The following is a 16,464-nucleotide window of genomic DNA, read 5'->3' as shown; positions in this document are numbered from 1 at the left end:
GGTGACAAGTGAGGGTGCTGACCAGTGGCAATAAGGACAGCACTGGTGAAAATGAAGCAAGCAGGAATCATGATGCTGACCACTCATTCATCCCACAAATATTTAGTAGGCACTTGCCAAGAGGCAGGAATCGGGGATCCAGAGATGAACTAGAAATGGACTCTGTCCACAGGAATTCAAGTTTATATCTTAATATAGATGAGATGCTGAGGGCTGTGAAAAACACAGAAGAGGGAGTGAGTAATTCTACTTAGAGAAATTCATGGTCTCAGGGAGGAAGGAACCACTGAAAATATGCAGAGTGGTTTGGTTGGGGGTGGTGGTACATGGTTTGGCCTGGAGCATACCCAAACCAAACCTGTCACCTTCGAGTTGATTCTGACTCATAGTGACCCTGTGGATTTTCCAAGGAGCAGCTGGTGGATTCTTGACCTTTCGGTTAGCAGCCAAGCTCTTAACCACTGTGCCACCATGAGGAATGCAAGGAGAAGGGAAGGAAAGGATGCAGTAAAGGGAGGTTTGGGTTAGACTGTGAAGAGTCTACATTTGAGGAGTCCCCAGGACGCTGACGAGGCAGCAGCAGAAGGCAAGTGAGCAACACAGAGAACAGTTGAGCCCTAGAGATACAGATTTGGGGTCATCAGTCCATAAGCAGTGGCTGGGATTATAAGGGTGGAAGAGATATCTCAGAAGGAGAAAGCAAAGTGGGATGAGAATAAGAGCTGAGGATGGAACACTGGAACCACTACTACTTCAAAGGTAAGAGGCTGAGATGAATGAAGTGGTCAGAGGTAGAAGGGGGACTTCCAGACCACAGATACTGCTAGAATCCACGCAGAGTACTTTATCATTTTAAACAATATTAAGAACATATAGTGTTCCAGATGTTTGTGATGTTACATATACAATATTTATATAAAAATAGGAATTTTTCTTATATGGGCAAAATCTGGTGAAGCACACAAAAATATAATAAGGTGATAGGAGTATGGTTTCTAGTTTTCCCTTTATTAAATTTTTTGTTAATTTTTTAAAAGATAAACTATTTTGTGAAAATAAAATTATTCAACATTTGAACTAAATTCCCTCAGGAGACTGATGTCCAGAGAGGTGAATTAATTTACCCAAAATCACAAAGACTGTGAATGACAAAGCCAGGCTTGAATTCTCATCTAATGATTTTTTCTCAGTGCTCTGGGACCTTATATTGCCTCCTAATCTCCCTCAATCCACGCTTTATCCTGCCATTGTGTCTCTAACCTTCCAACAGCATGCTGCCCCAGAGGCCCTCATTGCCTTTCCACCTGAAGAGGCACAATGCCCGCAAGTTTTTGCTTCGGATTTGTATGGTTGTCCTGGTGCAGGTCTACAGCAGTACCCCTTAATGACTTCTTCCTGGCCCAGAGAAGCCCACAAGGCACCTTCCAAAGCCTTTCCTGCGTGCCAATCTATACCACACCCAATGGTCCAGTCAGCTAGGGTTTTGAAAAGTATCAGTGTTCAAGTATCCTCATGGTGGACAATGCATAGCAAATGTCTAACTCTGAGACTGCTTGCTAAACCTCCTCCTGTCCCTCTCCCATCTTTGCCAGCATGTGCTCATTCTAATGCTGATCCAGGCAAAACAGTGGATCTGCTGGGGAATGGTGGTGAGGGATCCAAAGTACCTTTCAATCATAGTCATAAATGATTTGGGGAGTATCTGGTGCTTTGAATTGCCTAGGCCATTGGTTACCTTCCATTAGAGTGATTCAGCTTGGGTTCAATAGAGCTTAATATATTCAAATGAGCACAAATGTATGGAGAAAACCCATTGCCATCAAGTTGATTCTGACTTATAGGACAGAGTAGACCAGCCCCATAGGGTTTCCAGGGAGCAGCTGGTAGATTCAAATAGCTGACCTTTTTTGCTTAGCTGCCACAGCTCTCAACCACTGTGCCACTAGGACTCCAATGTACGGAGAGCTACATTTCAATTACTAATATTCCTCCAACTCTCATCCACATCTGGGCCTGTTTCCTTGAGGGGTGGGGGGCTGTTTGCCCCACTTCATCTTTGGAGACAACAGCAGCAATTCAGTTCTGAGAAATCTCCAAGGTGAAGTGAGGTACCACTACTTGTGGCCCACAAGTCCTGTACTGCCCACCTCCCTCCCTATATGCATTCCCTGGGATCACCTAAGCAGAACCGGGGATTGAGGGAAGAAATATTGAGATTCCAGGTTCTTCATCCCCCATTCCAGCATGGAAACTGAAGTCATTCGGGATGCAAAATCGTCTTCTGCAATAATCAAAATAGTTTCGATTTTAGGGAGGTCATGCAGTCCAGAGCAAAGACTATTCTAACTCAAAACACATGAGGATGAATGCTAAAATGATTCATTGCCCAGAGCTCCTCAGTAGTGAAGTTCCTGCCATCTGTGTTTGTCTAGGTGAAGAAGACATTTTGCCTGGAGGCAGGATACACAGCCTCAGAGGGTCTCGCCTGCCCTTCTCTGAGCTTCCACATTCCTGGGATCTGTGTCTTGGCATACACGTGTCATCTGTACATCATTTGTTTTCCCAAGGCTCTCATCGTCCACTCTTTCTTATTTCATTCCTCAGGATCCCACAGTTTTTCAAAGGTACAACCTTGTGCCTCTCTCCTTTTTTCCTTTTACCTCCTCTATCCAAGCTTGCAACTTGGTTCCCAACCAACCCCAACCCAGCTCCTTAATCCAAACCAGAAACCCTCTTCTCTGCTTTTAATGAAAGAAGCATGGGGAGAAGTAAAGGGTGGGATGAGAGATCCAATCTCTGTGCCTGCTACTGTCCTTCACCTCCTCCGTACAGGCAGGCTGGGCCTGTCTACTAGGGATGTGGGAGCGGGTCAGGAAAGTGGTTCTCCCTGCCCCATGGTCTCTTAGGCTAATAAATGGGGCAAAAAGAGATCCCCCCAAAAAAGAAGAAAAAAAAATTTTTTTTTTTCCCAAAAAGGGAGCAAAACATTCAGGCAAATAAGAATCCAACTGATTTAACTGGGCACTAAAGACCAGTGATTTCCAGTCTTGTTTCAACACCCCAGATGGCTCCAATCATCTCAAGGAAGCCTATGAAATTCTCAAAAATGAGCTCTTAATTTTAACAGAAATACACCACAAAGAGAACTGGCTTTGTTTTCCTGAAGATGGCAAGGGCCTCCCTCACACACTCAATTGCTAGGAACCCTGTAAGAATTGAAACTATTTTTCAAGGTTAAGAATCCCTGTTTTAGACATCATTGCTGAGAGAATCAGGAGAGCTGAGGGTGCAGAGATGCTAGAGAAGCAAGTTCCTCCTTCCCTAGAGCAGCAAAGGGGAAGAGGAAAAACGATCTATACTTTTCCCTTTGAACGCCTCCCCCCAACCCCTCTCATTAGCTCTCTACTGGCAACATGAAACTGAGAAACAGGTTGAAGAAAAAAGGAAAAGAGGAACTGAGAAGATGGGAAAAACAGTAACTGAGAAAGGGCGATGAATGAGGAGTCAGGGAGAGAGAGAGAGGAGGTTAAAGACAGAGAAAACACGGAAAGGGTGTATCCTCCGAGTCCTGGTCTAGAAGAGAGGAGAGATGTGCCCGCACCCTTGAGCAGCAGATAGCCCCAACCCTGCTGTCTCCTGGGGCCTTGCGGCAGCTCCAACCCCTTTACCTCCCAACTCCATGTGCAGACATGACTAGAATGCTGAGGCAGAAACTAGAGGTATGTGACAGAGGACAAAGGAGCACAGTCAGACCCAGGTCTCTGGGAGCTGGGCTCTCCCGGCCCCTGCTAAGAATAGCTGAAACTTAAAAGAAGCAGAGGATTATAGTGGGGATGGGTTGTGCAGTAGGAAGGCAAGGGGGAAGCAAGCTGCACAGGGAGGTGCTGTATGGTATTGGAAAATGCATGAAAGCATGGCCCACCCCATTCCTGCACGGCACAGGCAAGGGCCCCAGATCACCCGCCCACCCCCGACTCTACTGCAGAACTCTCCTGCCCTCCCTCCCCCCCCCACCAGCAGATATAGGAGCAGAAGTTCACAAGCTGGAGCAGCTGTGGCCAATGCCTCAGCTCCCTACCAACTTCCTTCCCCAGAAGACAGCAGCAGCAGGAAGGGGTAAGAAAAGGGGGAAATAACCCCCAAACTTATTAGCAAGCTCAATTCTCAGCATCCCTTCCACTCCCCCTGGCTCAAATGATCAAACAAGGGTGAGAAGAGGCATGAGGCTACTGAGCCGGCATCACTTCTAAGTCTGGGAGGGCGTCACATTATACACAGAAGGAGCTGCACCTGTTTCCTAGAGATAGCCGGGGGTAGAAACAGCTCATAAAGAGTCCCAGATTGCTGCAAGAAAGAATGTGATGGGGCTAAAACTAAATGTCCAAATTGAGGTTGCTTATGAAATTTAAAGGGAGTGGAGAAAACACAGAAATGGGAAGAAAAAAGAAAACACACACACAATACAGTAGAAAAAGGGGAGAAACCACTAAAAAAAAAACAAACAAACACAGACGCACAAATAGATAAGTTGAAAGAACTGGGAGCCAGAACTTGGAAAGCAAGACGTCACAGCTGCAGAGAGGGTGGGTAAAGTCGGAGAGCAATGGGGAGAAAAAGGACCCCGAGCAGGAGCCAAGAACCAGATCCTTCCGCTCATCTGCCTTCAGCTTGTCTTTGATTTTATGGAAGCAAGTTCTTGGTTTTCTGTACAATCATTCCCCCATCACTGCTTGAATAAAAGAACCCTACTCCGCCTGTGCAGGCACACAATAGTTAGCTCAGCTTTTGCCTGTTTGCCAATCTGTAACCCCTCCCACCCCCCCGACAGGTCACTCTCAAGGCTCGGGTAGCAGCTTCGCGTGTCCATAAGCTCTAAGGGACTCCACTCTGCACATGCTCTCAGCCCCAGCTCACACTCCCTTCCAAAGACAGAGGCTGTCTGGGGGCTGCGGACTGTAACATGGCGCTTTAGAGCTCTGAGCCGCGATCCCCTTAAGCGGCCCTCCCATTTTCCCCAGGCTGCCACTGTTTCATCGATTTCACTAGCTGTGCAGCCAGTCAGTGAAGACAGAAGAGGAGGCAGAAGTGCTCAGCTCTGGACATCTCCAGCAGACTAGGAGATTCCCGGGAGGAGTTATGAGTGGAGTTCATCTGAATGGAAGCCATTCAGGCACAGCCCCAACCTCACTGGTTTTTAGGTGCCGTCAAGTTGATTCTGACTTATAGTGACCCTATAGGTCACGATAGAGCTTCCCCGTAAGGTTTCCTAGGCTTTAATCTTTACGGGAGCAGATCACCAGGTTTCTCCCACAGAGCCACTGGTGGGTTCGGACCACTGACTTTCGATTAGCAGCTGAGCACTTAACCAGTGCACCACCAGGACTCCTTCAACTCACTGGAGGGAAACAAAAACCAAGACCCAGTTGTTTAGGAGTGGGAGTAGGGGTATCAAAATCCTGCAGTCACACTTTCCAGTGGGACTGACTGAGGCAGAGACAAAGCAGCAGGATGGTGTGAACTAGAGAGCAAAAGGACAGGGGCAAGCAGTCCAGGCTTCAGAGGTAGGAAATAAATAATGTCCAGAAGGGTCTGGCTCTGAAGTGGACCAAATGGCTCTCTTGTCCCATGTTTATGGGGTCATGGACCATTAAGCCAGCCAACCTACAGATGTCTTCATAAGACTTTACGAGATTAGACTGATGAGACCCTATAACTCAGCAGCAAGAAGGGAAAACAAGAGGAAAGAACTGCAGATAAGAGATGGTGGAAACACAGGACTCGGTCTTCAGAGTCACATCTCAGTGGAAGACGTGTGGGTTCCGGGAATGGCTCCATCTTCACTTCTCACTCTTCCGTGACAGTTTATGCCCATCTTCATTATTCAGAACTGCATCAGGCTTAGACCACCCAGTAAATTCTTGATTAGCCATGTAACTCTTCTTCATCATCCAGCTTCCAACTGTTCCCCCAGATCCCTGGTTCTTACCCCAAAAGCATTAGGTCCTGAGAAAAGACAGTTTCTTTGATATTTATGAAGCAAACCAGAAAGATACTAAAATACAAAGCTATCAAAAAACAAAGCTACTTTCACAAGCACATATTGGAATTTCCAAACCTGATTTACATCATTGATGTAGTGATACAAATTCTAATAACCATGAGCTGACTGATGTAGGGGCCCCTGGGCTCCTAAACGATAACGTTTATTCTCTCAACAGTCCTGGACAGACAAGAGCATGAAAACCAGGAAGGCATACAATCTCAAGTGGTTAAGGGATTAAAGTGCTAACACAATACACTTTCTCTTCGGAGAGCGTACGCTTCCGCCACCCAGCAGCTATTTGCAGTAAGTCTGAGACCAACAATCAGAAGCTGGGATGAGTGACTGCTGGCTGACACTCCAGGGCCCAAATTAAAGAAGGGGTGTGAGACCCATATCTTCAAATCACCACTCAGGATCCATATTTGAAAAGCAACCATTTATTAGAACCAATACAAGAGTATGAAAAGAGGGAAAAGAGGAAGGTAGAAGAGGGGGAGAGAATGAGGTCTGCATTGGATGTCAGTTGTGGAAACACATAAATGCCTACTTTTAAACACTTACATTTAAAATGTGAACATATATATATATCACTTATCCTTAAAAAAAAAAAAAAAAAGCAGACATGTTTGGCTGAAATAAAACCGAGACAAAACCTAAACTCTCCCACAAACCAAAAAAAGTCCACAGAGAATCCAATTTCCCACTTTCCATTCGGAAGTCTGACTACGAAGTATAATTTGTTTTGCTACTCAGGATGGTAGAGTGCTGAAAGAAACCCAGCCTCTTAGGCCTTAGATGCCATCTTGTGGAAAGTGGTGGAGAGGCCAGCAGGCCACGGGCAAGTTGACTCCTGGCTACTTGGCAGGGTATCAGACTGTGCTCCCCCCATCCTCCACAACTCCACAGAACCGTCTGGCATACCAAGTGCTGAGTCAACAGTGGGAGCAAAGTCCACAAAACACAAAGAGAACCGCAATACGATAGCAGCAAGGGGCCAGGACCTTGTGCTTTTTTATGGGTTACAAATCGAGGGCCAAGGAGAAAGTGCCCTATTGGGAAGAGGAGCTGGCTGTGCCCCTACACTGAGATGGGAAGAGTAAGGCTCTTGAGCCCACACCTGGGCAAACAGAAATAGTGTCCAAAGTTTTCCTAAACCAGAGAAAGAAAAGGTCAGGTTCAGCCTGTGGACACTGAGAAAAGAGATGACAGATGCCAAATACAGTGAACTGGATGACGTTTTAAGGAGTATCAATGCCCAAATCTGAGTGTTAAACGTATTTCTGAAAGAGAAAAAAAACTTTCAATGTGGCTCTTTTTTCATGGGGTGAGGTGGGGTGGAGGTGGTAGTTAGGTTTATTGAACCAGCTGGTTCCTATGAGCCGGAGGCTCGGGTACAGATACTACTAAGGTGTGTAGTGACTGAGCTGTCCTGGCATCAGTTCAAGGAGTGATAAGCAAGGATATAAATCAAAACCACTGGCAATCGCTTTGCTCCTGGGACACCCTAAGTATGCTCCGAGGCCAGGAAGAATGGGACCTTAATCTCCAAACTGCAGAAGAGAAGTAGAATCTCTGCCTCATGATTCCCTAACCCAATGCTCTTCGGTCTGAAACAGTCTTTTTTTGTGGATGCAAAACATAGAAAATACTAAGTGCCTTCCCCCATAACCTCTTAAGTCTGGTCTATTAAAACTCCAACATTCATGAAAACACTGTCAACATCTGAACTAGCAGCTTTGATGAGGGGTGGGGGGCAAAGAATTTGCTGAGATCACTAAGTAGTTCCAACCCTGGAGACAGCTCAGTGAGGACTGAATTAAGCGTGTGACAGGCTTAGATTTCGGCTCAAGGCATCCTCCATTGAGAACTCTATTTTATCAACTTTGATTTACAATGCCTCACAACACCCCTGTGAGGTAGGTCAGTATTATTACCCCCATTTGACAGATGGGGAACTGAGGCATTGAAAGGAGCGACTTGCCCAAGGTCAGTCATTAAGAATCAGTTGAGGAGGTTGGCAGATATGGTCAGCATCCACTCAATTCCTATTCTACTTCCTAGAGCATTTTACTTCTCAGAGAGCACATGATGGCAAAAGGAAACATGCTGGTAAGTACACCTCACTCTGTGAACTCAATCAATGCACAAGTATTAACTGAGGGCCTGTTATCTACCTAGCATAAAGTGAGGAACCTTGCAGAAACAAAATGCTTCTGAAAGTCATGTTAATGGATGTATAAGATTACATTTTAAACATGAAGGGCATCACCTATTCACAGGAACCCTGATGTGAATTCTTTTCCAAAGAAATACTTTACCCTCACTCCCCTTTGAGTTCAAAATTTCATGTATTATATTCTTTCAAACCTATCCCTAAGAGGTGAAGAAGGACTAAGTCACACTGATTTCTCAAAGTTCTATATCGAGAAAGAGAGATCCCTAAAATCTAGAATGAGGCGAAGACTGCACTCAAGCTGGAATAAGAATGAGAACCATGTCCTCACTGGTGGTCATGGTAGTGTTGTCTCAGTTGCAAGGCTGGTGGGGAAAGGTCAGCAACAGCAGTGGTGGCAGCAGCAGTAGCATTCTCTCTAGGTTAAGCTAGTAGCTAGAAATCCTAGCATCTCCAAACACCCTCCTGCTGCTTCTCATCCCTTCTCCCATAATACCCAGAGGGCAGAACCTCTCCCCTTTCTGCCTCAACTCAATGTCAAGAGTTGCAGTATCTTCAAACTCAGCTAAAGACTAAGGATGTAAATGGTGACCCCTGCTTTTCTATTGGGGGGTGAAGGGAATGAGTGTCTAACTAGTCAGACTCTTATAATGTTCTTTCCTCCAGCCAGAGGCATAACTTCTCTAACAAAAGAAAAAACATCTAATGTCTCTCCCCTACCCCCCATATTTATTCTGGATTCTGGTGTAAATCATTATGTCCTTCATCCTAAAATGAGGGCAGAAGGGGAACTAAACCCATAGACAGCCGTGGTTTGGAATCAAATCCTAACCGCAAAATACTAACTTCAGCTCTGAGTGTTATGACACAAACTCTATCTTTTCAGGTCTTCTCAAAGGCAGGAAGCCTCTCCTTCCTTCCCTACCCTCTCACAGCAGCCAGTGCTACACGATTCTACATACAAAAGCTCAAATAACAATTTATCAACACACACAGTACGATCACCAGGGATACTCCACTCACAGGGAGAACCAAACATCCCAAGATCTAAACATAAACTTTGACTGCTCATCACACTGGACAAGTCTAGGTGGTAGGAAAGTTCAAGACTAATGTTTAAAATGACAATGACAGTTCAGGTTCAGTCAGTGTTTGGAGTGGGCAAAATTCCTTAAAAAGTGTGATGAATCAGCCACTTGTGCCTGAATCAATGCTTAGGGTCACACCTGCCAATCCCAGGGAACATCACAGAAAAAAAGACAGAGAGAGAAAGAGAGAATGACAAGATAAAAAGTTCACTGGATTCAATTTGGCCTAATTTCTTGATAATAGTTTCCTATTAGATTTTCCGATTAATACTGATGGCTCTTACCTAGGCTGTGATAATTAGGTTTTGATCTATTGTGACATTAATGATCACAATCAGTTGACTTTGAAATTGTCTTAATTAATGGCTCTTTCCTCCCCAGCTGCCTCTAGTGCAGGCTCCTTTGATGATCACTGTCACCTCCCCCAGCACCTTGTTTTAACTCCTTCTCTTACTGACCTCAGAGACAAATAGAGGATCACTTTCTTCTCATATACCAAGATTTTAAATTATTTTAAAACATTCTGACAGAAGAGCAAGATGAGATGATGTTAGATGAAACGAGGATCAAGGTGACAAAGCAGGAGAACATGCTATCACTGAACAGGAAAAATTCCATCTTAGAAAAGATCCCAAATCAAGCATGTTAAAATGGCAAGGACAAGAAGCTGAAGTAACTCCAAAAAGACAAGATGAGGTAGATTAAAATTCAAGAAATTCAGCTCAAGCAAAAAAGAAACTAGAACTGTGTTTTTGTTTTTCTGAAGCTATTCAAAGAACCTTTATACTTTTCAGAACAGTTCATCTAACTTCTGAGAATTCTGACTTCCAAAGCTAGTCAACATTGAATTATTCAGGCAGGGGTAAGTATCTTTTCTTGTGGTCACATGGGTCAGAACTGAAAACCTTAAGGTCAGGCTGTTTCTTAAAGGGGTTAGGCCCCACCCTAGACCTCTCTAGATCTATTGAATCAGAAAGTCCAGGGAATACGTATTTCTAGGAAAGGTTTCCACATAATTGATATAAGTCCCTACTTGGAAAACACTGCCCAAAATAAATGCTCAGGTGTTAAAAGATGTGCCCCAAGCTTCCATTTTAACAAATCTTTTGTCATTGAAAAGCACATCCCTGCTTTAGGCTCAAAGCTGGCCTCACTTTACTGTCTCCAAAAAATAAAATGGTATGAGCAACTCTGATAAAATATCCATGAGGAACAAATTTTGTTACAGAACCCACAATAATGTAACCCATAACTGGACCTGCAATAGTCAATACTTCCTACAACCAATGATTAACCATTAAATACTATGGCAAAGAGCCTAAAATAGGGACAGAAATCAGAGGTTCTCAAGCCCCCCAAACCTGTTGTTGCTGTCTCAGTATAACAACATTTCTAACTAGCCCTCAGACATATTTATTTTCTAGAATAAAACAAACCTTTCTTATGGTCTATGGCCAGGTAGCTCAGTTCATCCAAGGTCTTAAGTCTTTTCCACAGATGAACCAATCTATGTCACCCTCCTACTCTAAAGCCACACACTGGACTCACATCAGCCAGTTGTCTCTGCTTCCATGTCAGAAATACATACCCCTGTTTACAGCACCTATTACACTGAAATATTATTATTATTGGTCAGTTCATCCTTATCCAGTACAACAGTTCTTGATGGGGGTGGCGGTAGGGGGTAGGCCTTTTGTCTTTTTGAACTTTGTATCCCCAGGGCAAAAATATTTGTTGAATGAAATGAATGCTGTTGTAGGCTAAAGTGGATAGAATATAGACCCGAAACCCAATGCTGTCAAATTGATTCCGACTCATAGTGACCCTACAGGTCAGAGCAGAACTGTCCCATAGAGCTTCCAAGGAGCACTTGGTGGATTTGAACTGCTGACCTTTTGGTTAGCAGCCATAGCACTTAAGCACTACACCACCAGGGTTTCCAGAAAATACACAGTTCAATGCAAATCCACCACTATGATTTGGGGGTGGGGGGGCAGATGGCACCCAATTCAGAGCATCTAGTTTTAAAAACGTAATTTTTATGATTACTGGGTAAGGCTAGCATGAACCTGGAATATACTGGGTCCAGATCTTTCCCTTCTCTGCCTTGCAGCAGGTACGCCTGGTGGTCTGATTACGAAGGCATAGACCATAACACTGTTAATTTTTACTCTAAAAAATCTATACCAAAAGGATGGGGTAGTCATAGATGTAAAATGAGCTTTTCCTTTGACATCCTTTGTGGGAAACAATTTCTGTATTTCAAATCTAATGATCTAACTCTTCCTAGGGTTCTCATGCTGTTGCAAAGTAGTATTTTAGGCATCAACTTCTAACTCTAAAGGGCAGAGACAATCACCCCCCAGCCCTAACACAGATCCCTCGGACCCCTTATTGTACCTCAGGTGAGCTGGGTCAAATAAACAAAATGACACGATGAAAATTCCCAAAGACCTTTCCCAAGGTCCTGTAATTTGGCCTGAATATAAGGAAAATGGACTGCAGTGTGGCTACCAAACAGGAATAAAGAGTTAAGAATAATCTATCTGCCCAAGCTATGGGAACAGGACCAGCCCTTCATCAACAACAAAAAGCAGAAGGCAGATATGGCTGGAGGACTGCCAAGGATCATCTAAAAACTTCTGAGTGTTAAGGAGCACCACAGCGCCAAATGCTCCCTAGAGCAGACAAAAACTGGACTGGTATTTGAAGGAGGGAAAATGATATGCCTCTCTACAGGTTTAAAATGGGCGCTTGCATCCAGGGTGACTTTTTCAACAGCTGACCATAACATTATGGCTATCTGCCTAGCCCAAGAATCAGACAGCTGCTAAATGGACCTTGGTAGACTCTGCTTGGTGAAGCTCTGCAACAGTTTGTGGAAAGGGAGATCATTTAATGCTGATTACTAGAAGAGATGTTTGAAAAAGGACTAAACACAGAAAAAGTATATTTTGAGAACCTGGGACCTAGACTTTTAAGGGTGCTTAGCCCACATCTACTAACTCTTAACGTATGAAAACAGGTTTCTGTTTGAGGCCGCAATTCTCCAAAAGGGCCAGGGCAATTCCTCAACACAAACAAATGCCAGGGGCATGGGCGGACATCTATCTGGATTCCTTTGTGCTGAGGGCTCAAATCAGTATTGGCCTCTGGCTCCCTACATTTCTACAGAACCAGCTGGGAGTAGATATGGAGAGAAAAGAAGTTGTTCTAGCGATAACTCAGTACAAGACTGCGATTCAATAAAATAAGGACGGAAAAAGATGGAGTGAAGAGTAAGGTATTAAAGGGTGATGGGTACATGATGATAATGGAATTATTTTGTTAAAAGAAAATCAGGTTTTGATGAATGTCTTAAATATTACCAACCACGTGACCCAGATTTCTCAGGACCAATCTCAGAACCAATTCTGTTGTGCTGTTCATCCACATCCTAGATTTTTGGTTTTAAAAATATGGTCATGGCTTGAAGGTAAAGGACCATATAGGCTTGGGATAGCTATGTCAACTGGCACAGCAGAGTCCATAAAAACAACGTTCTGCATCCTACTTTGGTGAGTAGCATCTGGGGTCTTACAGGCTTGTGAGTGGCCATCTAAGATACAACTATTGTTATCTTCTAGTCTGGAGCAAAGGAAAGTGAAGAAAACCGAAGACTCAAGAGAGTAATTAGTTTAGAGAACTAACGGACCACATAACTACAGCCTACACGACCCAGAGACCAGAAGAACTAGATGGTGCCTGGCTACCACTACTGCTTGCTGACTGGCACCACAATAGAGGGTCCCGGACAGAGTGTGAGAAAAATGTAGAACAAAAAGATCAAATTCACAAAAAAGGCTAGACTTACCGGTCTGACAGAGATTGGAGGAACCCCCGAGACTATGGCCATAAGACACCCTTCTGACCTGGAACTGAAACCGTTCCCGGAGACTGCCTTTCAACCAAACAACTGACAGGCCCGTAATATAAACAATAACACCCCAGAGAAACGCGCTCCTTAGAACAATCAATTATATGAGATCAAAAAGGCAACATTTACCCAAAAGCAGACAAGAAGGCAGGAAGGGATAGAAAATCTGGACGGAAGCTACCTGGGAACCCAGGACAGAAATGGGGTGAGTGCTGACACGTTGTGGGGAAAGTAACCAATGTCATGGAACACTCTATGTACAAACTATCCAATGGGAAACTAATTTGCTCTGTAAACATTCATCTAAAGCAGAATAAAAAATAAGGAAAACAAAACTATGGCCATTGCAGTTTATATGCCCACTGCCAATGGGAGGTACACACTCACTACATAGGTAAGACTGCCATTTTCTCTGACTACAAGTCAAGAGACCCAGATTACCACCTCAGGGGCTCTGGCCCACTCCTGTCCTATTTTTGTCTACCCTAGTTGATACCCTTGGTTACTTATATGACAAATCTGCTTCCTGATCATCATTTCTTTTTTCTTTTAGATGCCCATCAAATTAAGTACTAACAACTGTCAATTATCTAGCACTTGATTTTGGCCTTTAATTCTTTTAGAGAGAAAATAAAGGAAGGTGGAGATAAAATTCCCACCTACTTCAGCTTTAGGTTATGAGTTCCCACCCAATCAAATTACCATTCAGAAGGATCTCCCTAGATGACCTAAACCAAAAGTTTCATTGTTCCAGTCCGTCACATCACTGCAGCAACAGCTTTCTCAATTGTGCAGTATAATTTTTTGACATAATTTACACACGCATACAGAATTCAATCAGCAGCTGAGCAGGGAAGCAACGTTAACAAATGCTATGAATGGGGATATGATTTGCATATTGTTTGGCTCATCTGTGGACTGGAGCAATCTATCCATTCCCCTCATTACTGTGAATAATCCAGAAATGGTTGAACGCTCCTGGCCAGGTAACTGTATGTTTTAAAAATCAAAAGCAACAACAAAAACAGCCTTAGTGGCTAGTGAACTCTAGAGTTAAGGCTATTTCAAGCATTTATTCTTATTTCCTCAGCTTTGAGGCTGGGACAAAGATGCTCAAAACCCTGCTTATTTCCTTACTTTTAGTCCTGATCCTCTAGCCCTCCTCAACTGCAAAAAGAGGGTAAAGAGAAGTAGGGCATTTCTTGGGGGACAAAAGTAGGATATGTTCAGAAAAATAACCTCAACATAATGGCAAAGCAAGAGAAAACCGAAAAGGAAATATTTTGCTGTGACGGGGGAGACGGTTGTGCCAACATGCAAATGCCAGGGCCTGTCATTTTCTGAGGTGATAGTCTTCCAAGGAAATGCATTTTAAAAAATACAACTAAAAGCTTAAGGGCAGAAAAAGGGACGAGCATTAATACTTTAGGGACTCTTGGTGACAAATCCAAGAGTCAACAAAGCAGGAAATGTATGACTACAACAAACACTATGAATGTTTAAAATTGGTATTGTGGCCAATGGCTCCCCTCCAAGAAATTCCCACTGAAAATAATCGCATGAAGGGGCAACTTGCATCCACTGAGGAGTGAGAGTCAGGTCTGAAGCCTCTTTGGTAACAGGAATGCTTCGGGAGGCCACAAAAGTTGGCAGGGTTAGAGGGTGCCTAGCACCTTGGCACAAGCAAGCACCAGGCAGTCACTCATACCTACGTAAATACATATTCCAAATATGAGAGATGGAAGGAAATAATACATATATACCGCATGTGATAATAATAAAGACAATTGTATCCTACCCCTACCCCATCACCCTCACGTACGACAGCTAAAAATGTCCACAGTTAATAATCTGGCCATCTTATGGCAGACTGACACCACCTTGCAGAAGCAGAATAAGGGACTGCTAAGAAACAGGGCCAAAAATCCTGGGGCTCAAGAAACTTCACCATAAATTTTCCAGTCCTCCAAAGGATGGAGTTATTCTGGGAGGATGGGCGAGAACAACAACAGACGGTGGCCCAAAAGACCACACCAGGAACCCCGTATTCTTCTGGGTAGGGCTGAATGAGACTGAGAAAGCCCCAAAAGGTAGGCAGTTGCTGCTGGCTTTTTAAACAGATGGGCAGCATGCTTTCCATCTCAACATCTCAAAACAAAGGCCAGCTGGTCATCAACATGTTCTAAAAACCAAAGCAAGAAACCAAAACTCATCATCATTGTAACAAAATTCCCCTATCTAAAAAGTGGCCAATTCTGAAAAGACCAAGACTCTAAGGAGATTAAAAAGTTAAAACGCATCTTGAGGTCACAGGAGAGCAGGAGGAAGAGACTGGGCAAGGAAAAGGTCGTAGGAATTACACACAGTATGTAAATGCCTGGTCTTCACAGAGACACTTATCATGAATCAGACCATCAGTTATGTTACAAGAGAACCAATACCAACATTTCTCCTGTGGAGCACAGTGATAAGCACATTTTTTATGGATGTGTTTAGGATAGATAGGGATGGGTAGACGGGACAGGAGGCAGGGAAGTGAATGTATTATATACAAAGAGAAATGACAGAGACCACCCCTCCTTTAGCTCTTGGCCGTTTCTTTCTCTTTGTTTTCTGCATCCTCAGGATATGCATGCCATGTCAGTCTCTCTTCATAAAATGCTATCACAATCTGTGGACATTTCACATTAGCTTCTTTTGCAAGAACCAGGTCAGCTTCATCTGTGTCTTTCCTGGAGAGAAAGAATACAGAGGCTTATGCCATTGCATGGGTTTAGCTTACCTGATTTCCTCTTCACTCTGATTTCAAGGTGAAAAGGACCCCAATAGTTCAATATTTTCAAGGAGAAATATAAGTAAAAGAACTAAATTACTCATCTTTATCATTTAACTACTACATCAGACAGAAACAGGAGTTTTCAGCTAGAATTTAGGAGCAAAACATGGTAGGTTCAGTCAAAAAGACTGAATAAGTTACATTTAGTCTGCTTCCATAATACTTATTTGTGAGCATATGAGTGAACATATAATCAAGCCTACATTCAGACCTATTGATCATGTATAAGTTGATTAATCTAGTTTTTGGATCATCTAAGTGAAGAGGTCCTAGCCCTCCTCACCTTGTGGACTTTTAAACACTCATTATCTCCTTGGTCAGAACTGTGGATTGGAACAATAAGAAAACAGAAATTTACATCAGCAACAGTACTTCTAAAAGGTGGAGTAAGGAAGAATGTAAAATCTA

At 43.6% G+C, this 16,464-nt stretch overlaps 1 protein-coding gene across 5 annotated transcripts in view; it reads right to left on the bottom strand.

Moving 5' to 3' along the window:
* Positions 1 to 6,464: 6,464 nt before the first annotated feature.
* The window catches only part of CBX5 (chromobox 5), a 49,048-nt gene continuing 39,048 nt past the window's right edge, over positions 6,465 to 16,464 (bottom strand). For all 5 annotated transcript variants that reach the window (XM_064284120.1, XM_010597287.3, XM_023557102.2 and 2 more), the window contains one exon: positions 6,465 to 15,952. In XM_064284120.1, the coding sequence (XP_064140190.1) occupies positions 15,802 to 15,952 (151 nt within the window). In that variant the 3' untranslated portion in view covers positions 6,465 to 15,801. The remainder of the gene's footprint in view (positions 15,953 to 16,464) is intronic.

Source organism: Loxodonta africana, chromosome 4 (genome assembly GCF_030014295.1).
Source record: "Loxodonta africana isolate mLoxAfr1 chromosome 4, mLoxAfr1.hap2, whole genome shotgun sequence".
Classification (NCBI taxonomy): domain Eukaryota; kingdom Metazoa; phylum Chordata; class Mammalia; order Proboscidea; family Elephantidae; genus Loxodonta; species Loxodonta africana.
This window is presented reverse-complemented; position numbering and strand designations above follow the sequence as displayed.